Consider the following 25,782-nt stretch of genomic DNA (forward strand, 5'->3'; position numbering starts at 1 on the left):
TATTCCGCTTCCAACAGACACTACAAGTCCACTTTGTCTCTCAAATGCAACAAATTTCATTAAGACTGATCAAGGGGTTATGCCAGAAACGCGTTTCTGAGTTTTGCATGTATTTGAATAGGCCGCGTCGGAGTTGGGGCCGAGCTAATGCTTCCTCTTAAACAATTCGTCTTGAGATCAAATACATGAATAATAACTGCATCGCTATTACCAACGATGCTGCAAACGAATTCTTGAACGCTGCGCACTGTCATAACAAGTAAAATATGTATTTTTTCATAAAATTATATACTTGTATTTGCCAAAAATTGTGCCCAAAATAATTGATATCAATGCTTCTATGTATTTTGTCAATTTATAACTAAAGAAAATATCACACGAACTCTATAGCTATATCAGTTCGAAACCAGCAAAGCAGTGCTGATATGAAAAATATCAAGGCCACAGTCCCAACGTGGGAGCGGCCCGCGTCAACGTATGGTTGACCTTCAGGACCCAATAAAGTTCTCCATACCATACCATGAAACGAACAAGTTGAGGACAAATATGTTAATGAAACTTTGCCATTCAAGAACCTTGTTGACATTCTTTTACATATGCGACGGCCAATGAAAACTCTCAATGACGCTGTCATTTGTTCCAATGTATTACGCAGGAGCAGCTGTCACCGGTCGTGTATCGTCAGTAATTGCACCGAAATTATAGTCACAAGAGAGAGCACGTATAAAAAGAACGAGCTCTGGAAAAATTTACGAGGGGGAGTCAAATGAAAGTGAGCCAATGCGAACATATGTCAAACGGGGTACTTTATTTAAAAGTAGTCTCCATGAGCATTTAGACATTTGTCCCATTGACTAACGAGTCGAGTGATTCCCGTCTCATTAAACTCCTTGGGTTCCTGCTTCAAAAAGTCTGCAACTGACTATTTCACGTCATCGTCCGACACTAATCTGCTTCCCTCGAGCTGCTTTTTTCCGTTGCCCCAAAATGTGGATGTCTCGAGGCGACAGGTCTGAGCTGTATGGCGGTTGTTGCAGCGTTTCCCACTTGAACATTGCCAATTTTGGGTTAACGACATCAACGACGTGGCGACGGGACTTGTTGTAGAACAAAATGACCCCATTCGTCAATTTTCCACGTCGTTTGTTCTTGATTGCGACACGCAGCCGATCCGGCACTTTAGAATATCGGAAACAATTGATAGTCTCTCAAGATTTAGCAAATTCTATCAGTAATGGCCCCCGAAGAGCGAAAAAAAAAGTCAACATCTTCCCGGCGGAAATGACGGCCTTTCCTTTCTTTGGGGGTGGTGAATTGGAATGTTTCCACTGTAAGCTTTGCCGTCGTGTTTCAGGCTCGTAGTAGTGGCACCATGGTTCGTCCCCGAAGGCGGCGTGCTTGCTCCCCGCTTTTCTCCTTTGCGCACAAAAGACAGCCACCATCGTCGGCTCACCCATTCGAGCCTCCCCCCCCCCTCCCTACGCTTTCATTCGCACATACAGCATGCGGCGCGCGGTCACGATGTTATCGCCCGTGGACTTTATACAAAACATGAGGGCAACAGCAACGGTGGGAGTGCGCCTGGAGTGTCCACATAATTGCTATCGCAATAATATGATAAGGATATCCGGCAACTGAAGCGTCCCGTGGCCCATTACTTTCCGCAAAAGAAGTAACAAAATCGAACTTTCACCATACGACAATTCGCTCCGCTGCAACGATGCCTGTTTGTTTTTAGTGTGGCCGGGGCCCCGAAATAAAAAAAAAAACAAAATGAAAGTACTATGTTGGCCACAATCGAATGCCTACTTTGGGCATCTGATGTGGCTACCGACGGAATATCGGAGAAAATGTGAGACACTTGGTCCACCGAGAACCATACGCATACTTCTCGGTATCCTATATTGGCGAGACAAGGGTTTCCGGAGAGGTTGTGCTCAAGCGAACGCGGTGCGATCCGTCGAGTCCGAGCAGTGATGGCGGCGAGTGGCGATTGTTTCTTTTTCTCGTCTGCTAGCCAGTAAGCGTCAAAAACTCTGCCAGGTGAAAATCCACTCGGCCAGAGAAAACCGAAGCGCACCGAAGTTCGCCGCGCGGTGGTCTGGGCAACACGAGAAAAACGCATGCGCTCTGGCTGGCTCTGGCAGCCCGCGGGTAGGGTAGTGGGAATAAAGAAATTGAAGAGGCTCAATTTTTCCTCGCGAATAAAAGTCAAAGTACAAAAAACAAACAAGAACGTAGTTACCTTGGCTGGCTTTAGTGTCTTGACATGGATGCTTTGGTGTAGGTGAAAAAAAAAAATGTAGATATTTTTTCATGTGACATGACGGCACAACTGAACCACCACAATGCTTCGTCTCATCGGACCTCGCTGCGTGCTTTGTCAACTTGTCTGATAGTGTGTTAATTTGGCTTGTGTCGTTGTATGTTCCGATGTAAAACTTTAGAAAAGTCAATGCACCTTTGGCGTCAAATATTTATAGCAACATTAAACCCACAGAGTTCCGCAGTTGAAAATCTAAAGCACAACTTCATTTTCAGTGTACCTTTCACATGAAAAGTTTATGAGAACTTTATACCCACAATGTTTCGGGAATGGAAATTCATGCGATCCGTAGATACCGCGGCGTAGATACCGCGGCGTGCCCGTTCGCCATCAAAACGCCCTTGAAACTTTGTGCTCGGATGGGGCTGCTTGGCGTTATGTTACTCCCGGTGCATGGGCGTTGCCGCGAGATCCAGCCCGAGTTTGCAATGTTCGCGGTGAAATGTGTTTTCGAGCGGGAAAACGAAATTATAGACAGAATTCAGAATGATTTCCGGCGCCGGGGGTTGCTTTGGTCGGCGGTGCATGGACAGCACGAAAAAATTTCGGGGGGGGGTGAAACTCCATAAGCCCCCCCCCCCTCTGGCTATGCCCCTGGTAAGTAGGTATGATCAAGTGGCTTGCAGGGGACCTGCTGTTCATAGAGCCAAGTATTTCGCTCTTTTCTGCCATCACACTTGACTAGAAACATCATCATAAGCGTCGTGGTGTTTGCGGGGCAACAAGCTTAAGAGCACAATACGGCAAAACTCTAGGCGCTTCACCTTGCGTACACTACCGATTAAATTAGATCACTACCGTTTCATGACGTCACCAAAGCCCGTGCTTTTCGCCTCTCGGGGGTGCCTCGGTGAACAGGTCTCGCTAGCAGCGCGGGAGTAAATTAACTCCTTTAAATAGGACCATCCGCCGGCTTCCCTCGGTCGGCGATCATCCAGTCAGCTCTTCATCGCATCCCGCGAATCCGATTGCTCGTGCGTAAATTGCGACCCGTCACCCTTGCTGGTGGACGTAATCTGTTCCATCCAAGACAGGCGACGTCCCGTGGGCCGCACTGTGGCGCATTCATCTCTCTCTAATCCCAACAATGAGAAAGCGTGTAATCTCCTCGCTGCCTATTGTCTTGGCAGGGCTCCCATCGATCGGGCGGCCACTCGGAGTGTGGGTCCGGGCTGCAACGGGGGCCAAAGCGTGCGAGGCGTCACCGAAACCTCCAAGGATGAGAGGAGAAGCACCTAGAATCAAATGCGAGAGACGGGCCGCCGGCAGGAGTCTCTTTGTCATTCTTTGAGCCTCCGCCAGATGGCGATGCGGGATGAGAGAGCTCTTGCATGGCCGCCGCCGTTCCCGCGGCGCTGCGGCGGGAAAAAAGTCGATTGTGTGAAGTTGTGCCGAGCGTGTTCGGGGGGGCGCAGCCGCGACGGTGGCCTCCCGCTGTCTAGTCGTCCGTCGCGTCGGCGACGCTTCTTTCCCGGAGAGGCAGCGCCAGTGATGCCCTGCGAGCGACGCAGCGCCGAGCGCTGAACGACCGTGTTGTTCTCCATTCGAGCAGACGACGGCGATGCCGGCGGCCTCTCGGACGCCGATAGGACGACCAAGTAGTTATTCGTGCTGCCATGGCCGCTGGTCTTTGGTCTCGTAGTGTAGCGTCGGGGCCGACGTGCCACGATGCCCCTGGACCGGTCACCGTCGCGCCGAGGCGGCAGCGTGGTGCGGCGGCAGCGAAGGCTGGCCGCGTCGCCGCCGTCGTCCGAGGGAAGCAAGTGCCGCTCGTGCTGCCGCAAGTTCGCCGCATTCCTGTTCTCGCACGTGGGTCTGTGCGCGCTCGTGGTCGGCTACAGTGTGCTCGGTGCGTTCGCCTTCCGCGCCCTCGAAGGGCCTTACGAGGTGCGCAAGGCGAGCCAAGTGCGCGCCCTGCGCGAGCAGACCGTTAGCCGGCTGTGGGACGTGACGGCGGCACTGAACGTGCTCTACAAGGACAACTGGACCGCGGCCGTCAACGAGCACATCCGCGAGTTTCAGCTCAGGCTGGTGGCCGCCGTCAAGGACGGCTACGATGGCAAGGAGTCTGGCCGCGAGCAGCAGTGGTCTTTCTCCGGGGCTTTCCTCTACTCGCTTACCGTCATCACCACCATAGGTGAGCTTTCCCCACCCCTGCAGTGCTGGGAAGTCGCGCTTCGCTTGTTCGCAGCCCCACAGCACTACGCGCAAAAAAAAAAAGAACCAGAAAAAAAAAAAACCACGTCGTGTGTTCCAAGCGAGACATCCGCATTCAGATGGGAGCTGTCTACTACGGTAAAATTGGTCGATTGAGGTCAGTGGGCCATTCATCCACTCATTCATTAAACCCTGCAACTAATCCGTCATACCCAATTGTTTGCTCCAGAACACTGCACAGAAACCGACGAGGCGTTGTTCAAGGAAAATATGTTTTGCAGTAGATGAGCCTCTTTCTTCGGCTGCCTCTTCTGTAGGAAGCGCACCGTTTGCAAACACCTTTTCGTGACGCCGCACGAAAGCGTGTTTGCGTAGGTATAAATTTAGCGCAAATCACATGGAAACAGTGCCACAACTTGAAACAAGAGCAAATGGTGTGAGGTGTGATTGGCAAATGGTTGCATTGCCAGGCTATACTAAACCACACACATACACGCTATATATATATATATATATATATATATATATATATATATATATATATATATATATGTATATAATAGGAATCCAACAAACACTGACACCAAGGAGAGCATAAGGAAAATTACCTGCGCTTAATAAATGAAATAAACGATAAATTAAGGGAAATGAAAGTGGATAAGAGAGGGAGAGAGAAGTTTAATGGTAGGAAATGCAGAGAGGTCGGCCTGAGGTATATCCCTCTAGCCAGATACTCTGCGTTGGGGGAAGGGGAACAGGTAAAGAAAGAGGTAAGAAAGAGGAGCATGGTGGGTGACGATGACGAGAGAAGGAGGATGTAAAACATATGTATGGCAAGCAATTTGGCATGCTCAAAGCCTACAGTCCAGGCCCGTACTTCTTAAAAAGTTCAGTAACGCCTGGATGGCCTTGAAACTCGATTGAGCGTCTGGCCAAGGGCCTAAAATAACGTCCTCCGACAACGGTGGGCTGTCGAGACGCGTCATTGTTCAACTTTTGACGCTCTTCCACGTAGTTAGGGCAGTCAGAAAGCACATGACTTATAGTCTCATTCACATTGCACAACTCGCAGTCTGGAGAGTCAGTGCGTCCATGAGGTGTACGTAACCGCGCGTAAACGCTACCCCCAGTCTTAGTCTGTGCAGAAGACTGGCACAGCTGCGTTGAATTTTCGTTGGTAGCCTAAATTTCATGGTAGGGTCCAATCTCTGGAGTCGTCTGGGGCGATTATCCGGATTTTCCCGGTGTTTTTCTGTCGATTTTCGGATGACACTGGAGAGGAGGCGGTTGGCGTTTGCTCTTGAAAAATGAATTGCAAGCAGTGACTCTGGTTCTTCGAGTGCTTTCTTCGCTTCGGCATCGGCCAGTTCGTTGCCGTCTATACCACAGTGACTCGGAATCCACTGAAACGTGATGTGGTAGCCGTTTTCTTGCGCTAAAGTGTAGAGCTCGGCAGTTTGAAGAGCCAACACTCTGCAAGCGCTTTCTTGTTGCAGAGCCGATTTTGCGTCACTGAAGGCTGTCCATACTTGAGGAGGCTGTCGCGAGATATATTGCCTCTCTGATTGCCACTCGTTCCGTAGGTGTCTTCTTGTTACACAGACGGTACCACCGAATGCGTTGATGCGCAGGTACGACGAAAGCCGCACCAGACGCATACGACGAGACCGATCCGCCTGCATACACATTCACCGAGGAGTCGTATTCTTTCGACATATATTCAAGTGCTAAATGACTGAGGTAGGCATTCGCGACTTTTTAGAAATTCCGGGAATAGATAGACGTACCCGTATTTTGGACAGTATACCCATGGGGGCATACTTGGAAGGTCAGCAGGGGCAAAGCATGATGGTATGCAGATTCTTGGCATTTAATGTCTGTTGAACAAGTGGAGTGTGGCCATATGTCGGGAAGTGTCAATAAGGGCTGGCGTCCATACAGGCGCAGCAGTCGCCGGAATACTCGAAGAGGTTCGCATCGTAGATAGACAGGTAAAGGGGTGATGCGAGCCTCCTCAATTGTTCCGTAGGTTGAGGCGCAAGTGGATAAAAAAACTAACACTCCCAGGGTTTTCCCGTTTCCCCATCTACAAGAAAGTGGATGGGGAAACGGCGCCGCGGTAGCTCAATTGGTAGAGCATCGCGCGCGCAATGGGAAGGTTGTGGTATCGTTCCCCACCTGCGCCAAGTTGTTTTTTCGTCCACTTTGATTTCCACTAATTTATCGTATATTTCATTTATTAAGGACAAGTAATTTCCTCTATGTTGTCCTTGTTGTCAGTGTTTGTTGGGTTCTTATCATATGACTAATAAAAATGTTGCACCTTGGTTAACCCCCTCTCTTCTCTTTTATATATATCTATATATATATATATATATATATATATATATATATATATATATATATATATATATATATATATATATATATATATATATATATATATATATATATATATGTATATATATATATATATATATATATACATATATGTATTGTACACATAACTACAGCTGCGCCAAAGGGCTACACTTGCTGTGACGAAAGCGTAACACTGGCTCGTATTACGCCCGAACTTCACCAAAACAGCGAGCGCGACGAGCAAGGGTTCGTGTTCGGGCGAAATTAGGAAAAGATGGAAGCTCGGCGCAATACCTTGGGTTTCGTAGACTTCGTCCTCGAGATATATGCAGTCGCCGCAGTCGTCTAGTCTCACACGAGCCCGGCTTTCTGGTGGATTTACGGGGATAGTGGGCGACAATATGAGCGCGCCTTAGAACTCGAGTTTGCCATTTGCTTAAGAATGATGAGCTGCGTGCCTTCTCGTTTTATCCCTCGAGAGGCTAAGACGCGTACCAGCGGAGTCGGGAGACACCGCGGTTCTTTTAAGTGACTTTTCACGTGACAGCTGTTAATACTTATTTATTTTACATACTTTCAAGGCCCGGAGGCGTTACGGAAAGAAGTGCAGAATGAAAAAGAAGATGCAGCAAAATACTGATAAAACACATTTTGTACAGCGATGGGAAGTCATCTGAAGTCGGTGATGAGTGCGACTGATGCGAAATGGCGATTGCAGAGCTCGGCACGGTAAACGCTTGTGGGGCATTTGATACCCCAACTTCCCGGCTGTGGTCGGTGCAAGACGAAATTGAAGATAGAGGTCCGAAAAGCGTTTTTTTCAAAGGAGGATTGAAATGAAACACTTTGTGAAAATGGCATAGAGGGATACACTTGCGTCCTGACGAAAGATTAGGGAAACTTAGGGTTTCTTTCAAAGATGTAGCATAGCATAGCGAAAATAGCTCGACAAAATGAAACTTGCTGCACGATTTCCTACGCTTTCCAAAGTGAGAATTAGTGAAAACTGAGACGGATCCCCAATGGCTGAAACGTAGTTCAACTTGGAGCTTATCTTTGTTTTGTAGATAGATAATTCTAGGCCTGACGGTTGACATTTTGCTTGCTGTAAATAATTAAACGAGTTTATGCGTGTGTGCTTCCCTTACGTCGCCACGACAATTGGGGGCGAGCTCCACCACTGGAGCAGCTGGCGCTGCCGTCGGCGTGACGTGGTATGAGGGATCACGTGGACACAGCGGCCGCGTCGGCTGCTTCGGAAGTGCCGATGCATGCTGAAAACGAAAGCCTCACCGGGGCCGCGGTTCTGGTTGAGAGGTTTTCCCGCTTCGTGTGTCTACTTGACAACACTTGAAAGCACTATCTTCGAAGGCGTCCAGCACGGTAGGCTCGGTGCCGCAGTGGGGGACGTGCGCAACGGAACCCAGTGTCAGCCTTCACACGTACACACGGGACTAGAAGCTGCGTGAAGCTTGGATCGCGAAACTTAGAACCAGCGCGCAGCCATCGGCTCGGGTGTGCAGCAAGCACTTCCGCGAGGACGATTTCTGCCACGGGGCGTCGATGTAGCAGAGAGCGCCGAGACGCTCGCCGGCGCGCGCGGCCTTTCTACCAGCTGTGTAAGGAGGCGCCACGACCACCGATGGGCCGGAAGTGCGAGCAGTATTGCTTTCGCAATAAAAAAGTGAATAGTCGCGGCGGCACATTACAAGTAGCCGTAGGCGTTGAAGGTCTCTAGTTATAACAAAATGATATTTGGACAGCTCTGGTAGTGTCTGCGTATCAATGAATGCTTGTGTACTGAAAATATGTGCATATGCCGAGGCCTTACGCTCGTGGCACGGTTCGAAAGCGTGCTCGCAGCGAAACATTGTGCCCGGACATGCATGCTGGCGCGCAGACGGTCGCTGCATTCAGGTGTTATTCTGTTGTGCTCCATTTCATTACACAGACAGCCCACTATAAGAACATATCTTTTACGTAGTTTTCTCTCAACGTTTGCCTGCCTTTCACGCGGGGACTCAATCGCGGCAACCGCACGCTGTGGGCGTTCACTGTGCGTATTCGGTAAACCATTCTATGCTTTATGTTTGGCCTACATTATTACTTTGACAGCAAATAACTTCTGTCGTTTCGAGGGTACTTACAGAAATGTCCAGCAGGGCTCCTGCGTGGTGTTCTTATTGAGCGCCCACAGCCAAACCTACGAGGAGCGCGTTATCCCTCGTGCTACGCAAGCGAGGCACTTCCGACAGATGGCGACTCCATAAGTCCTCGCCGCCAGTGTATATGCTCATTGTAAAAGGCAATTGTTAAAACTTGGAATCGTGTGCGCATGGGTCGCGAGGACCGCCTAGCAGCTGATAAGTCGTATCCGAGTCTAAAGACATTCGTTTCAAATTCATTTGAAGCGCCCACCTTGAAAGAATGTTACCGCTTTTGCCGAATACTATTTTGTTTTCTCGCGCGGAGCTTGGGTACTATTAAGGGGATCATACAGTGGTTCAAGTAACGCTTAGCTTTTCCCAACTGGAATTCCTTTGTTGGAAACCTACACCACACTCCAAGTGTTGCCGCATCACCTCATCGCAACTGATTTAAACACGTTTAGTCATTTTACGCGCTTTTACATTTTACTCTGGCTGCGCGGTGGCCGCGGCGTCTGCGTTAGTAAATCATAACTAATATTGTTTTTCGGGGAAATGCATATGGAAAAAAGTAACGTGCATGGACGTGTTTATGTCGATCGAGATTGATAGGCGCGAGAATACTGGCACTTCAGTACTGATTGGGTTGATAACGTACAGCGTACGACCACGTCGGCCACAGGTTAGTGACGAAAGCATCTGAAGTGGGGACCGAGAATTAGTAGCAAGCGCGCCCTGTCATCGACGGCGTGAATGTCGAAATACTACGCGCCCACCGCATCCGTGGGGGAAGAGTCCCAATGAAAACGCTTCCTCCGTAGGACATCCGAGTCATGCCCCAAAGTCCGTGAACCGTTTCGGAAACAAGACATCCGTCGGACGGCCATTTCCGGACATCCTACCACGGACGTCCCAAGCATATTGCACATGGACCTTTTCCGACGTACACATAAATAGTTGTCCTGCAAGACCCTTTGTCATTGAGTTTCTTCGTATTTGAATTAAGCTTTCTAGCATATTCTAATTATAATCTGTAGCTATCATGTCTGGGCCTCGTGTGTTTGTCGCACATTGCGATTCTTCTGACAATTTTAAAACTTTAGTTAGTTCAATATACCACATCTCCCCGACGAAAGCTCTAGAAGAATGACGAACACTATACTTCATTTCCACACGCGAGTGTGCGCGCGTAACATGTGCACGCAGTGCATCTGTTCTTGCCTTGTGGGTGCTGTACCTGTTGCACCTGTGACACAGCGTGTGCTACGAACGTAAAATTCAATATAGCAAACACTGTTCAATAGGCCCTGACATGTCCGTGAAGTATACGCAGAATGTCGCCATGATGTTCCTTGCGGAATGAAAGTAATGACCACATGACATGGAAAGTGTAGCCAAACGATCGTGTGAGGGACGGCCCCAGCGACACATCGACACCTCCCAAGGGTATCCATGCCCTGGCAGTGGATGTTCAGATAGGATTTCACTGGAGGTCATTGCAGTCATTGGGGCACGCTTTCGAATGACCAAAATTATTTCTAATTGTAGAAAAGCGTTCGTTTACAAATAATTTTTGAACAAATGATGGTTTGTGTTATTGGAAGAATGCCTTCAACATGAAAAGCAACCATCTAGACAAACGCGGACGGAGCTGCAGTTCCGCTGCCCTACCGACGTCACGTGGGGACGTGGTCACAGACAATGCGCGGTGTGCAGAAATGATTCTCTCTCTCTCGAATTGGAACGGATTGGAACGATATAGTGGGCCGTCCTCTCCAGCGCTTTTGCTCGTGAATGGCGCTCGTGCTGGGAGTCCGTACCCTGCTGTAACGGTCTGTCCCAAACAGCGGGGACTAATAAACGCCTTTACAATGTGTGTATAATATATATATATATATATATATATATATATATATATATATATATATATATATATATATATAAACATATAATGAGTGGAATTCACGAGCACAAGCGCTGGAGAGGACGGTGCACTATATCGTTCCAATCCTTCTCCACAATTACCCTCAGCAATGAAAAGGGAGCCGTCCGTTGACCAAACAGCTCCTTACTTTGAGTGGCTTGAGGCGCTCGACGTTGACAATGTCTCTTTCACGACGGCACATGTCCGAAGACGGTTCAACAGGTTCCATCACGTAGTTGACAGGGGATGCGCGTTCGACGACACAGTACGGCCCCTCATACTTGGGTAGTAGTTTTGAAGAGAGGCATGTTGCAGCAGAAGGAACCGAGAGCCACACAAGCGCTCCAGGAAGGAAGGTGGGCGCAGAAGTGGTGCCACCGCAAGTGTTCTTCTGGCGCTCTTGGCCATTGGAGGTAAAGGCCCGAGCGAGATCTCGGCACTCTTCAGCACGTCTTGCCGTGGCATAAATGGGCGCACATTAAGATGCGTCCGGTAGGTATGGTAAAATTGTATCGTTGGTGTGCGACGGGTGCCGACCGTGCATTAAGAAAAAGAGTGAAAAGCCGGTGGTGCTCTGAGTAGCGGTGTTGTACGCACAGGTTACGAAGGGAAGAATGACGTCCCAAATGGTAGGGTCGGAGGCGATGTGCATGGCAACCATGCTGCCGAGCATACGGTTGAAGCATTCCGTAAGGCCAATGGTTTGAGGATGGTACTCCGTAGTTGTACGATAAACAACGGGGCACTCTTTAAGAATGGCTTCAACTATTCGGATAGGAAGACATGTCCGCGATCACTGAGCAGTCCCTTAGGTGGCCCATGACGCAGGATTAATCAATAAAGCACGAAGGAGGCAACATCGCGCGCTGTAGCTGCCGGGAGGGCGGCAGTTTCGGCGTATCGCATGAGGTGGTCGACTGCCACAATGGCCCAGCGATTTCCAGTTGATGTCAGGGGAAGGGGCTCATACAAAGCGATGCCGACGCGCCCAAACGGCCGGTTAGCACAAAGAAAAAATTGCAAAATGTCTGTTGAGAGGCGGGTTGACGATTTCCGACGCTGACAGTCGGGGCAAGAGTGAACGCACTTCTGAACGTAGCTGTACAACACTCGCCAGTACTACTGCTGTAGAAGGCGCTGGTGTGTTTTCAGAACTCCCGAGTGTGCACACTGTGGATCGGCGCGGAAAGCTGCGCATATCTCGCAACGCAGACGGCGAGACACTACTAACAACCACTGGCGCCCGTCGGGGTTATAATGGCGTCGATGAAGCCGGTTGTCGCGAATGATGAAGGGGTGAGGTTGACGATGCAACGCGCGAGTGGTTTGTTGTGCTGATGAACCAGAAAGCAAGTCTATAAGGGAGGCAATCCAATGGTCCTTGCGCTGCTAAGAAGCGACGGTGGTAATGTCGAGCGAAGAAACGGTAAACTGGGATAGTGAGCAGCAGGCATTGTCGTCAGGTAAGGGAAAACGCCAGAGGGCGTCGGCGTCAGAATCGTGGCTTCCTCAGCGGTACAGCATGCGGATATGGTAATCCTGCAGGAGAAGTGCCCATCGGGCAAGATGACCTGAGGGATCTTTCAAGGACGACAGCCAACATGGTGCATGGTGGTCCGTGACTACATCAAATTGGCGGCATACACATAAAGCCAGGACTTAGTAAGAGGCCAGATGATGGCCGGGCATTTTTTCCTGTCGCAGTGTAATTGGTCTTAGCTTTTCTAAGCGTGCGACTTGCATACCCCACGACATACTCAGCAAGCCCTTATTTGTGCTGGCGCCGACGCCAACACCACTGCCATCCTTGTGCACCTCGGTAGGGGCTGTCGGGTCGTAATGTCGCAAAATTCGCGGATACGACGGAGCTTTGTGAAGGCCTCGTCGCACTCGGATGACCACGAAAATGACGGGTCCGTTACGTTTAAGTAGCTTCATCAAGGGCGATATGATGGCGGCGAAATTCCGAATGAAGCGTCTGAAGTGACAGCAGAGACCTATGGAACTGCGCAATTTATTGACGGACGTTGGCAATGCAATTGATGGCTTGCTATTGCGATTGCCGATGGTGACTCAGTTAGCAAGCCATCAATTGCATTAACATACAAAGAACTGGTTTTTCTGAGGTCGCACATGCGCTCTCGTTCATCCTAGGTCATGAATTTTGAATGCATACTCATGTCGGGTTGATGCTTTGTAGGGGGCGCTTTTGTCTTGGTTTGTCAGTACATATATGTTTGTTTTTCAAAATAAAAATCAGTTGGAAGTCAGCGCTTGTCTTCGCCGTCCTTTTTTGTCCCTCGTCTATGTATGTGCTGTAAGTGACGATTGATACCCTGGGGAACACCCGATAAGACTGCAATATCAGATGAACTTGCGCCTTCAAGAATAACGCGTTGCTTTCTACCGACGACGTACGCTTCGAGCCATTTCAGCAGGGTGGATGGAACTTTGAGGGCAGACAGTTTCAGTAATAATAAGTTATGTGCGACAGAATCAAAAGCTTTTTGAAAATCCAAAAATATGCACTCAACCTGGTTACCTTTGCTAAGTGAAAAAAGCGATATCGTGAGCAAACTCTATCAGTTACATAAAGCAAGAAAATCCCTCTCTGAAGCCGTGTTGCAGTGAACAAAAAAAGTTGTTATCCTGGAGGTGCTTAAATAGATTAGTGTAAACGATGTGCTCTAGCGATTTGCATATGATGCTTGTAAGGGAGATAGGCCTATATTTTACAGTTTTTGTTTTGTTGCCGCTTTTATATACAGGAATTACGTTGGCGCTTTTCTAGTCATCGGACAAGGCGCCGACATCCATTGATTTTGAAATGGTGTTACTAAAAAGGGAGCGACAGAAACTGCACAGTTCTTCAAGATACAGTTCGGAATACGGTCAGGACCGGGTGCCGTGTTTACCTTGAGCTTCTCCAAAAGTAACACTATTCCATGTACTGAGAAATCTATGCCACTCATCTCCATAAACTCATTCACAATATGTAAGCCGTCGGTAGGGTATGCCGATAGGGAAAAAAATGACTGAAGATAACGTTTAAACTGTTCAGCCTTGCCTTCCAGATGCTATAGTTAAAGTCATCTATAATATCGGGAATGTTGTCTCTTACGCGCTGCTTCCTTTTTACCTACTTCTAAACCTGCTTTAGATTATTCTTTATTTTTCCGCCAAGAACACCCAGACACGCACGTTGGGCCCTGCGCATCTCCCGCGTTATAATCTTGTTCAGTTCTTTCAATTTACAATGCAAGGAAGGCTTGGGTGATTGACAGTACCTACGATATAAGCGGTGCCTTTTGTTTATCAAGGTTCGAATGGCGGCATTCATCCAAAGCTTATCTGTTCGACACTTCGACGAAATGGTGCGTGATGGAACATACGCCTGCACTAAGGCCTCGAGTTTTGTCTTCGGTAAGTGCCACGTGGAATGTATATCAAGTCTGTAACTGTGATGTCTAAATTCTGGAAGAAGGGCATCGAGTTCACGCGATAGCGTGACATAGTATCCTCTGTCGTAATGAAATACCGTACGTGGTGGCGGCTTTCTGTGGTGCTCGGCAAAACAGGATAATCTTGCGATTACCACTTCATGGTCGCTTAAACCGGGAATTGTGGTGGTTGAAGAAACGAGGGTGCGATCGTTGCAGAAAATCAAATCAAGTACATTTGCACTACTACAGCCTATTCTAGTTGGGCATTCCACAAACTGAAATAGGGAATGAGTGTCAATCATTTCACGAAAAGCAGTATGAAGAAGCGATGTGGTCTTTATATTCGGTTTAAGAGAGACCCATTCTATATTAGGTAAATTAACATCGCCACCTAAGATAACGTAAGATACATCCATGGTTAGTAAGATGTTGCTCAATTAAGTAGGGGCTGGAGGTCTGTAAAATGAACCAATAGCGAATGAGGAACCGTTAGCCAGTAGGACCTTACACAAGACTGTTTGGCATGTCTTGCTTTCTCTTTTAAGAGGTATGCTGTTCAGTCCATTATCAACAATGACAAAGACACCACCGCCATGCTTGTTACGGTCCTTCTTGTGTGCATTGTAATTAGGCGGAAATATCTCGCAGGTGCCTATTGTTTCGTCCAACCATGACTCGGTGCCAATGACCACTTGTGGTTTGACCAATTCCAAGAGCGCAGCAAACTCTTCTTTTTTATTCTTGAGGCTGCGGCAGTTGACAGCAATAATTATCAAGTTGGATTTAGGATCTGCTCTTTTCTGCGATGCAGGATTCTTTGATGGCTATTGCACTGATTAGAGAGGCTGATTAGATGGCTATTGCACTGCCGTTGGACTGATTAGAGAGGCTGTCTCGGCATATCGGCTTAGGTAATCCGTCGCTATTACAATCCATCGTTTTCTTGATGACGATGTCGGAAATGGACCGAGCAAGTCCATTTCTACTTTTCCGAACGGAGATTATGGGGGTTCTGTTGGTTGAGGGACGCCTGGACGTTTTAATAGAGGCGTTTTGCGTCTTTGCGAATCCCGACATGTTCTTGCATAATGCTGTACCGAACTCAATAACATTGGCCAGTAGTACTTGGTAATGTTCTAATACATGCGAATGTAGTACAGATTGCCACACAGATTCCTTTTTTGAGTAAGAGCCCAGTGTTACCGTCTGCTATTCCTTCATAGTCGCTGAATACTATGCTTCTTATGGCGGCAGCTATTCTGGATCTTGGGAGTATCGTGACGTCGTCGTCAATAATTTGAAGCACATCAAATGGTTCTTGCCACTTGAACATCACATTGGCGTACTTCGTTGAGAACGACACACAAGGTTCCTACCAGTTGATTACGGCGTCGTTCGCCTGCAAAACGTCCATTCCAATAATCAAATTCCTTGAGCATTCTGACAGGACAATGAAACTAACGCCGTATGTGAAGCCGCGTATTCCAATTCTAGAAGTCCACCTGCCCACCAGGTCGATAATATGTCCTCCGATGGTTGGAATTCGCGGTCCTTTGGAAGGATTCAGCACTTTCTTCAGTCCTCTGGCAAGTTCTTTACTTATCTGAATGGTCTGCGCCTGTGTCTACTAAATCAGTAATTTCGCAGCCGTCTATAAACACACATAAATCGGAAGCAACGTCAATCTTTTAACAACTGCTCTTGCGTCCATCGTTATACTTCGGAATAAGCACTGCAGGCTCTGTTCTTGCGTTGACAGCGGCCCCACATTCACAGGTCGCCAGTATTAGTTTTTCCTACGTGGGCTTTGGGAGTGTCGCATTGGGGCGCTTGAGGATGGTCGTGGGCTCGGTGATCGACACCTCAGGGGCACTGTTCACTGAGGTTGATGTTGCTGTGAAGTGGGAGGGCTTTGGCGCGTTGACAAATACTGTATTTCAAAAGGGCGTTCATTGTTTCATGGGCAAGAAGCGTTTACATAAAACCCCCAAAGTCCCGCACTGCCGTAATCGCATATCCTGTAGAGATGACCAGCTTCGCTGTGCGATTCTATCAGGAGTGCGCCATATGTCAGCCTTCCGAAATCTCGCCTCAGGCGGAGGCGGCATGAACCGAGGTTCCGGTACATGGGTAGTTGCCGTGACGACAGTACGTCCAGGGGATCCTCTAAGTCCCTCGGTGTACGATACCATCGGTCGTACCGGTGACGACGCTTGCGGCTGTGCTTGCGGGTGCTTTTCGTGGACTCCTTATCTTACTTCTTCGCGAACGACTTCTGCCATTGAAGAGACTGCTATAGGGCCATTGTTCAGCTGTTGCCTATGGAGCTCTTCTCGAACCATAGATCTTACGTGTTTTTGTAAGACCACTACGCTGTTCCGGAACATTGCCGATGTTGCATCCACAGATGCGACGTTCATATCGTGGTTGCGGAGGCTCGCTCGATGTTGGAGTGTCCTTTCCATACTTGTCGCCTCGGAGCAGTGTTCGGCGACGGAGCGTGGAGGGCTTCGAACTAAACCGGCAAAAAGCGCGAATCACACTGCGAATCAGATGCCGGAGCTTCTTGCCCTCCCTCACGATCGGATCAGCCCAGCGGAATAAGCGGGACATATCTTCCACATACGCTGCCACGCTTTCGTTGTTTCCTTGGCGTCTTCTTTGCAAAGCGGCTTCAGCTCTTTCCCTGCGGTCTGTGCTCGCATACGTGACCAGCAGCTCCCGTCCGAAGTCATCCCACGACCGGAGGGCAGCTTCATGGTTTTCAAACCACGTTCGTGCGCAGTCCTGCAACGCGAAGTAAACGTTGCGGTGCTTCCAGCCTTCGTCCCATCCATTGTAGTCCGCGACGCGTTCAAAGTCTTCTAATCAGTCCTCGGCGTCTTGGAATGTCTCGCCGTGGAAGCGCTCGGGTGTCCGCGGTTGATCGACGACGATGCGGGTTGAGGCGGTCTGGGATGTCATTTCGGTATTGTCTGCCGCTGCTACTCTAGTTGCCTGCGGCGAAAGAGTAAACTCAGGTGGCTCACCACATAGGCGACGGCTCGTGCGCTGGTGGACAAGCGCGAGCTAGTTGGCTCTGAAATTACGCGGCTCCGGGCTGCTTTCTCCAACTCGAATGAGGCTGGAAATCATTACCGCGCAACTTTCCCCAGAATTTTAACGAACATTTCAAGGAGTTCACGTAGAACTATGTATTGTGGGCTAACTTGGGCCTGGGAGTAAATAAAAAAATGACAGCCACGTTTCAAACAGGATATCAGGAATGCTTTCTTCTCTTTCCCTCTCGAGTGTCGCTTCACCTCTTCTTCTTCCTGTATATCCCGACAACGGTCGCATACGATGCGAGTGCGTGCGCCGAATGCACGTGCCATTATTTCTTCGTCTTTTTCACCAACACGCCGTTGTCCTCTTGGAGGGTGCACGAACCTGCGCGCGCTGTATAAAGATTGTTTCGGCCTTGTCTTTATATACATATATATATATGAAGGACATGGTTCTTCGGCACTAGTGTTTAAGAAATTGAAAAAAGAAACAAGCGCTGGCGCACTTTGACAAGCCAAAAACAAACATTTAATTTTGGCGTTCCGGCCGTGGTCCGACCTTCGTCAAGATTGTGATTGCAAGCAGCGAGGGCTCAGTTTTATCTGTAACGGTGCAGCATATAAAAAAAAAAACTACGTAGGATGTATATCAATGATAACACGCATACATTCACTGAAGTATTGAAAAATAAACACAAAGAAAAAAACGCAGGTAGCCTATGAATACAAATACGCGTACATTCAGTAGCGTCCACAAGGGAGGGTAGTGAGTAATATAAGATCGAAAGACGCAACCATTGGAATGCAGGGGGAGGGGTCACATGTCATCATGGAGCATGCGAGGGGTGGCAGCTGCCAGAAGAGTGTTTCTCTTGTTCTTAATTTGAAAACAGACGCATTTTGTCTACTTTGAAATTTTTCTATTTTTGCGCAGATAATAGAGGAGAAGACGGTTTGAATTGCACTTTTTCTAAATTTTGTTTACAATTTGCTCGGTACTTATTTAACACGTGGGCCGGTGTCACCACTTTAATGACATAGCTCGAATAAACGTCTAGCTGCTAAGGCAAGTTCTCCGTCATTGTGGTCCTTAAGGTCCCTCTCAAAATTGTGAAACTTATGGCTATAGTTTCGTACCAGCTTTGCAGAGGACACCGAAGAGAGATTTGTGGCTCAATGGCATTCGGTGCGGCGAGGGTGCGAATTTGTTACAGGATTCAAGAACACTAACGGCAATTTTGCAGATGAAACAAATAGAACGCATGCTTTCCCAGAGGTCAGGAGACTGTATGTCGTGTGGCCCTTTACTGCTTGGTAAAAGAAAGGGCTTCCTTTTCTTTTTATTTGACACTTTGATGAACAAGCTCAAGTTCACAGAAGCTCGTAAAGAGAGTCCGGAAAGCGGTGCGAGTGAAAGGCTGGACGATGGTTAAAAAACACCATGCGCCAAAGGCGAAGAGAACAAAGACGAATAATTTTATTTCCTTGGTATATGTACACTCGCGCCTACCTTTCCGTGGGGAAAGAAAAAGAAAACGCACTATAGGCGCCAGCCCCCTACATTGTTCACGTGCTGTCCTTGTGAGCGCAGCGTAAAATCCAGACGCCGTATAGCCGTGTGGTCTTACGGACAAGCACAGTAATGATCTGAGATCTCCTGTGCAGGCTGCCTGCACCGGATGTGCTCTGGCCGAAGCCGTAGTGGAGATGCGCTGAAGATCCGGCACAGCTAGTTGTGTCTTCGATATATACTTTGAAATATGTTGTTGACTTTTCTCCAACACGATTGACACGAACCACAGCGCATGTAAGGCAAGCTGAAATTGTGGGCTTAGTCACAGCCCCTTCTTTAGCGCACTCCCGTGGGCGGCGCCATGTTTGATGACGTTGTGCTTGCCTGAAACGGCCTCCTCTGTTTACAAGGGCAGCGCAGGACGCCTGTGCGGCGCAGCGAGCCGCTGTTTCGGCTTGTCGCCGAACAAGACTGAGGGAAGAGCATGAAACTTTTGCCGAAGCTTCGAAGCACATCGTCGCCTATCCCTGCTTCGGAGCTCATTACCCCTTGACTAAAGGCTGCAAGCACTGCCGTACTTTGGACCTACTGGAAGGGGCTACTATATTGATTTCCAAGAAATAGTGGTGCGTACATTCTGCCGCTGTAGAAAAACAGCACTACTGTTATTCGCCCACCGTTTGCCCTTTCTTACTTGTGATCAATGGCTTGTAGGCCACAGGTCGTTATGTTTTTGGTTCAGTAGGTTAGTTCAGGAATGTAATGTAATCACATTATTTATTTTCTATATTCTGCACAATCATTCCGTGAACGAGGCACTCGCTCTGAATTTCCTTATGCCGGGCTCCGAGCGTTGAACATCCATTTTCGCTGTTTTGTTGAAGCTTACATAAAAGACGTATCGTTCGTCACTCGTTCCCGTTGTTGCTCGTGACAAACCTTCAGTCTCGAACGTTCTTACGTAGCATACCATGTAAACAGCTCATTGGTCAGCGTACTCTTTAACGAGTGCACTCATACCTGATGCGTGACTGAATCATAGTGAAGTTCAGGGAATGGGGCTGCGCATTACGATGATGCAGAAAAACAATATTCTGGCGATGCTTTTATCTAAAGATGAATGATGAAAAGGGGCCGCGACGACACCGAGCCACTGCAAAGACAAGCGCACTTCGTTCTCCTCTTCCTCCGTACTTCCTGTAGCTGAAACGTAACACTCCTCATTCCACACACGAAGCCCGCAGGGCGAGTCACGGGGATGGCAGCATTTCAGGCGGGTGACGTGCACAAGCTGCGTCTTCTTAGACCGGTAGGCATTATTAATTTATTTGTTTATTTATTTACAGATACTGCTGTCATGGGCAGGACATGTAATGACGAGGGAAGGTAACCGATGGCTATTAAGGGTTACGGACTGGATTCCAAGGGAAGAAAAGCGTAGCAGGGGGCGGCAGAAAGTTAGGTGGGCGGATGAGATTAAGAAGTTTGCAGGGACGACATGGCCACAATTAGTACATGACCGGAGTAGTTGGATAAGTATGGGAGAGGCCTTTGCCCTGCAGTGGGCGTAACCAGGCTTATTATGATGATAACTGCTGTCTCGATACATGAGACATATAAGGAGTGGGTCCACCAGACACTAGATCAAAACAACATACAATGAATTTGAAACGTAATTACAAAATGTGGTTAGACAATTCTTTCAAAAACTCTTCATTGGGTTTTCCCCGCAAGGAACCAGCAAGGTTGTTCCAAATTTCAACAGCGCTTGGAAAAAAGGAATACTTAAAACAATTTACCAAAGACTGGAAAGGAACAATACTAAGTGGGTGGGAACGGCGCATGGCACGCCCAGTGGGATGACTGAAGGAAATCGTTGCATGAGCGCTGCTTTTTCCGTGTACAATATTATGTTGCAAAATGATACAATTCAAGTGTGCGTCGATGAGCCAAGGGTTCTATCGACAATGCGCATGCGTGAGATGAGGGAGAAAAGTTGCGGCCATATCGGCGAAAAATGAACCGTATTGCTTTCTTTTGTGACTTCAAGCTTACTAATGTCAAGTGCAGTGTGTCAGTGTGTCAAGTGCACATACCACTGAGGCGTACTCTAGTAATGGTCTGACGAGGGCTTTATAAGCTGTTAATTCGCGGTCCTTAGTAGAGCCCCTGAGGGTTCGCTTTAAATATCCGAGTTTCCTAAGTGCCCTAGCGCAAATTGTTTCAATATGAAGGCGCCATTTTAAGTTTTGAGTGAAGGTAACTCCAAGATATTTGAAGGTATTCGCAGAATTTAGGTAGGGCCCATTGGAACTATAGCTGAAACTCAACGGTGGCTTTTTATTAGTGAAAGTCATTTGTACAGATTTTTGGTAATTAATACTGATTTGCCACGCGTTGCTCAAAGCACAAAAGGACGAAAATACGTTGTTAAGAACCCCTTGATATCGTCTGTTAGTTACTCTGGTATAGAGCACGCAGTCATGAGCGTACAATCGCTGTTTCACTGGTGTGTCCCTAATGACCTGTGGGACATCATTAATGTAAATAATGAACAGTAGGGGCCCAAGGACCGAGCCCTCCGGTACCCCAAAGTGACTGTGGCCGACGATGACTGCGCGTGATTAAAAGTAACATATCGAGACCCTTAAATGTAGCCAATCAGCTATCCAGCCATTATTTTGTCATCGTTAATAATTTTACTGAGCCTAAGAAGAAATCTTCTGTGCAACACCTCCCCCCCCCATATCAAACGCTTTGCTATAATCTATGAACATGGCATCAACCTGACCTCGATCAACCTCACCTCGAGACGAGCAATCGAATAGGTCACATCACTTAGGCGATTGGTGATGGCGAAAAGCCCGGTTTAATGAGCCAGACACTTCTGGCACAGGTCGCGCTTGCGAAGTGGTGCCAAAGCCATACTACATACCCTTTGTCGTACGACACATTGTTATGGCGTGAATCGTAGCTGAACTTGAAGCGCTCCAGGGGACGTCAACGTACGGAGCTGAGCTATGCGGCGTGCTTCCTCAGCGAGTCTGGACAATAGAAGAGTCCGCATGAGGAGTAAAAGGTAGACTGGTGTCAATGAAGCTGCGGGGTGGTCTGACATAAAGCCAGAAAGGACTGTAGCCGGCAGTTTCATGCTTCGCAGGGTTGTAGGCATATGTGATAAAAGGCAAGATATCATTCCAATTTTGTGCCTGGAATCGACGTACATCGAAAGCATGTTGGTCAAAGTTATGTTATCGCGCTCGGTGAGACCATTTTTGTACGCGTGATACGGGGTCGCGTGGCGAAACCAGCAAGCACAGAGACGCAACAGCTTTTCGAGTGCGTCGTCCACGAACTGGCGACCACGATCGCTCACAATAACACGAGGCGGTCAACGACGCAGTATAACGGAGGACAGGAGGAAGCTCGAAACATCAAGAGCCGTGGCCGTTGGCATCGCTGCGGTTTCAGCATAATGCGTCAGGTGGTCGACGCAGACTATAATACAACGGTTGTCGTTTGTTGAGCGCGGGAATAGGCCGAGAAGGTCCACTCCCACCATTTCGAAAGGAGATGATGGTGGCGCCGCAGGGTGAAGGAGTCCGACCGGAGTAGTATTAGGGCGCTTGAATTGCTTGCGCTTGTTAAACTGGCCACATACTTTTCTATATCCCGTCGCATACTAGTCCAGTGGAATTGGCCATGAATCGGCATGTTCTGGTGAAACTTCGGTGCCCAGCGGTCGAATCGTGGTGCATAGCACGGATCACGTGGGTTCTCAAATTCTTTGGGACCACTAAGAGGAGGCGGGCGCCTGTTCGTTGAGCAGCTGAGGTGAAGAGGGCACCCAGGCTGCGGTCGTTACGCTGCTCTTCCCAGAAAGTGGCCAGGTCGGGAAAAAGAATGTCGTCGATGGCGGCCAGAAACTGATAGAAATTGTCGGCATCACTGGCACTTTTTGGTAGAGGGAGCCTCGAAAGACAGTCGGTGTCTGCAAGATGTTGGCCACTATTGTAACGGACTGCAAATTCAAATTCCTGCAAATGCAGCGCCTATCGAGCAAGGCGGCCAGACGGGTTGCGGAGACCAACCAATCAACATAGTGGATGGGGATCAGTAACAATCGTGAAGCGGCGCCCGTAGAGATATCAGCGGAACTTCTGGACTGCAAAGACGACAGCGAGGCACTCTTGCTCAGTGCCGGTGGAATTCTGGTCGGCCTTGTTCAACTAACGGCTGGCATAGGCAATGGCATGCTGGGCGTCATCAAAAGGTTGGACGAGGACGGCGCCGAGGCCGATTCGACTCGCGTCGGTGCGCAATTCCGTTGTGGCAGAGGGGTCAAAATGGCGAAGTATGGGTCCGGAAGAGAGCGAGAACTTCAGTTGTTGAAACGAGGAATCGCAATCTGCTGTCCAGGTTAAAGGGTTATCCTTGCGCAGCAATGAAGTCAGAGGGTAGGCAGTATCGGCAAAGTTGGGCATAAAACATTGGAAGTACGAGCAAAGACCCAAGAAGCTCCGCAGCTCGCGTGGAGACTGCGGTTGTTGAAAACCGCTAACTGCAGCCACCTTCTGTGGGTCTTGTCGCACTCCCTGCTTGTCCACTAGATGTCCAAGTACTAGTGCCTCTCGTTGGCCAAACGGGCATTTCTTGGAGTTGAAAGTAAGGGTAGCTTGTTCAAGGCACGTCAGAACAACGTGCAGTCGATGGTTGTGCTCTGCAAAAGTGCGGCCAAAATTGACAAGGTTGTCTAGATAACACAAACAAACCTCCCATTTCAAACCGTGTAGTACCGTGTCCATAAACCTTTCAAATGTTGCAGCCGCGTTGCACAAACCAAACGGCATGACGTTGAATTCAAGCAAGCCGTCTGGGGTCACAAAAGTGGTTTTCTCTTTGTCAGTTGAATGCTTGGGCATCTACCAGTAGCCCAATCGGAGGTCTACAGACGAAAAGTAGGATGCGGAATGAAGGCAGTCGATAACGTCATCGATCCGGGGAAGTGGATACACATCCTTTTCCGTCACACAATTGAGATGCCGGTAGCCGACATAAAACGTCCAGGACCATCTTTCTTTTTCACGAGGATGACCGGCGCAGCCCAAGAGCTAGAGGAATCTTGGATGACGCCCTTGGCTAGCTTGTCGTCGACCTGTTCAGCGATGATCTTGCGCTCTGACGCGGACACGCGGTGAGGATGCGTGATGCCTCATGGGACGCGTGGACGCCGTGTCGATCCTGTGCCAAGTCCGCGTATTTGGAACGCGAACTTTGATAGCGTTCTGCGCGAAATTAAATAATGACGCATCCTTGCTAAGGACGCTGACCAGGGCTTGACGCTTCTCTGAAGACGGTGGCTTGTTGATCATTTTTAAACAAGGCGACGAGTCTTCAGGGACACCGTGGTCAGCCTCGTGCTCTCGGGATTCGTGTGACGTGTCCTCAGTTACAGCGCCTATGCTGAAACTGGTATCCACTTCAAGAGAGTCAAGTCGCATACCGCTGGGTAGCACAACAGACTGGGAGGCTAAATTCGACACCCACAGTGTAGTTGTCCCGCAGGCCACAGAGAGGACGCATCGAGGTACGAGCCCATTTTTCTTCACACCCATCGAAAGCACAGCCTCAACAATTGCATCAAATATATGGGCGTCGACGCCGCGAGCAGCAACTCGAGCTCTGGATAAGGAACGTGCTGGTAAGACAGCATCTTCAATGACGCCGACAACGCGTGAACAGGTTGGCCGGCAAGAGGAGACAGGAAAAGCTAGACAGTACCGCAGTCCACAGTGGCACCGCACTCTTGTAGGAAATCGAGGCAAAGAATTACGTTTTGAGTGAATTGAGCACGCACTGCGAATTCGGCTTGATACACGTTATCGCAGAAATAAACGTTCATGGTGCACACACCAATAGGTCGGAGCAACTCTCCACTCACAGCACGAAATGCATTAGCGTTATCTCACCGGAACATCAATTTACGGCCTAGTCGGGTTTTGAAATCCAGGCTGATAACGGAAACACTCGCTCCTTTGACCACTATAGGGCCAACGTAGCAACATTATTGGTCCACGAAAAGACGAATCTTGTTATGACACATGGTGACTGGCGGAGGCATAGGGGCGTGTAGTTGATGACTGACAACCTCACCTCCATTGGTCGCGTCGGCTAGTTTCCTGGCGGCGGTGACGCCGTCGTGGCGATGGAGACCTGCGCTTGCGTGAAGGCGGCGGCGTCAACCTCTGCACAGAAGGTAGTGAGTCGCTGCCGTAATTCGACCGGTGGTTTGTCCTGCTATCGGAGTCAGAAGGCCAGCGTGTACCGTCGCCGTGCCGATTACTACGCCGATAAAAAGGGCGCGGTCGCTCATGTGACGATGATGACGTGCGACGGCGATGCGGACAAAATCTGGCCACCTGACCACAAAAACCGCATTGGAAGCAGATGGTGCGCTCGCGGGACGCACCGAAATTTAGCACTGCCGTATTACTGTGCGGTAAGTATGGTATACACGGTACGGTATTACCGTTCCGTGCTAACCTGCCGCGATGACCGAAGCCGTTTTAGCTGCGTGTGCCGCGCGATGCGTACGGTAATGTGATGGCGATGATAGTGGCTAACATTGGGCCTTTGCAGAATACAATAACTATATGCTGAGCGCGAAATATTCATTTTGGCGAATACTAAAAAGCTTTAGCTTGCCCATACACGCAGTATTCTGTACAGAAGTGCCCGGCTACGGCAAACGAAGGCGCCAGTCACAAGGCCGGTAGCAACATCTTGTGATACTTTATTCTGAAACATGTGAAACTTTCTTTGTTACATAGGTGTTCTTATCAAGCCATAAAAAAGGGTTTGCTTGTT

General features: G+C 48.7%; 1 protein-coding gene across 1 annotated transcript in view; it reads left to right on the forward strand.

The window, feature by feature from the left end:
• Positions 1 to 3,682: 3,682 nt before the first annotated feature.
• LOC126524303 (TWiK family of potassium channels protein 7-like) overlaps positions 3,683 to 25,782 on the forward strand; it is a 533,128-nt gene continuing 511,028 nt past the window's right edge. The window contains exon 1 of the mRNA XM_050172643.3: positions 3,683 to 4,463. Coding sequence (XP_050028600.1) covers positions 3,995 to 4,463 — 469 coding nt within the window. The 5' untranslated portion in view covers positions 3,683 to 3,994. The remainder of the gene's footprint in view (positions 4,464 to 25,782) is intronic.

Source organism: Dermacentor andersoni, chromosome 3 (genome assembly GCF_023375885.2).
Source record: "Dermacentor andersoni chromosome 3, qqDerAnde1_hic_scaffold, whole genome shotgun sequence".
In the NCBI taxonomy this organism is placed as follows: Eukaryota; Metazoa; Arthropoda; class Arachnida; order Ixodida; family Ixodidae; genus Dermacentor; species Dermacentor andersoni.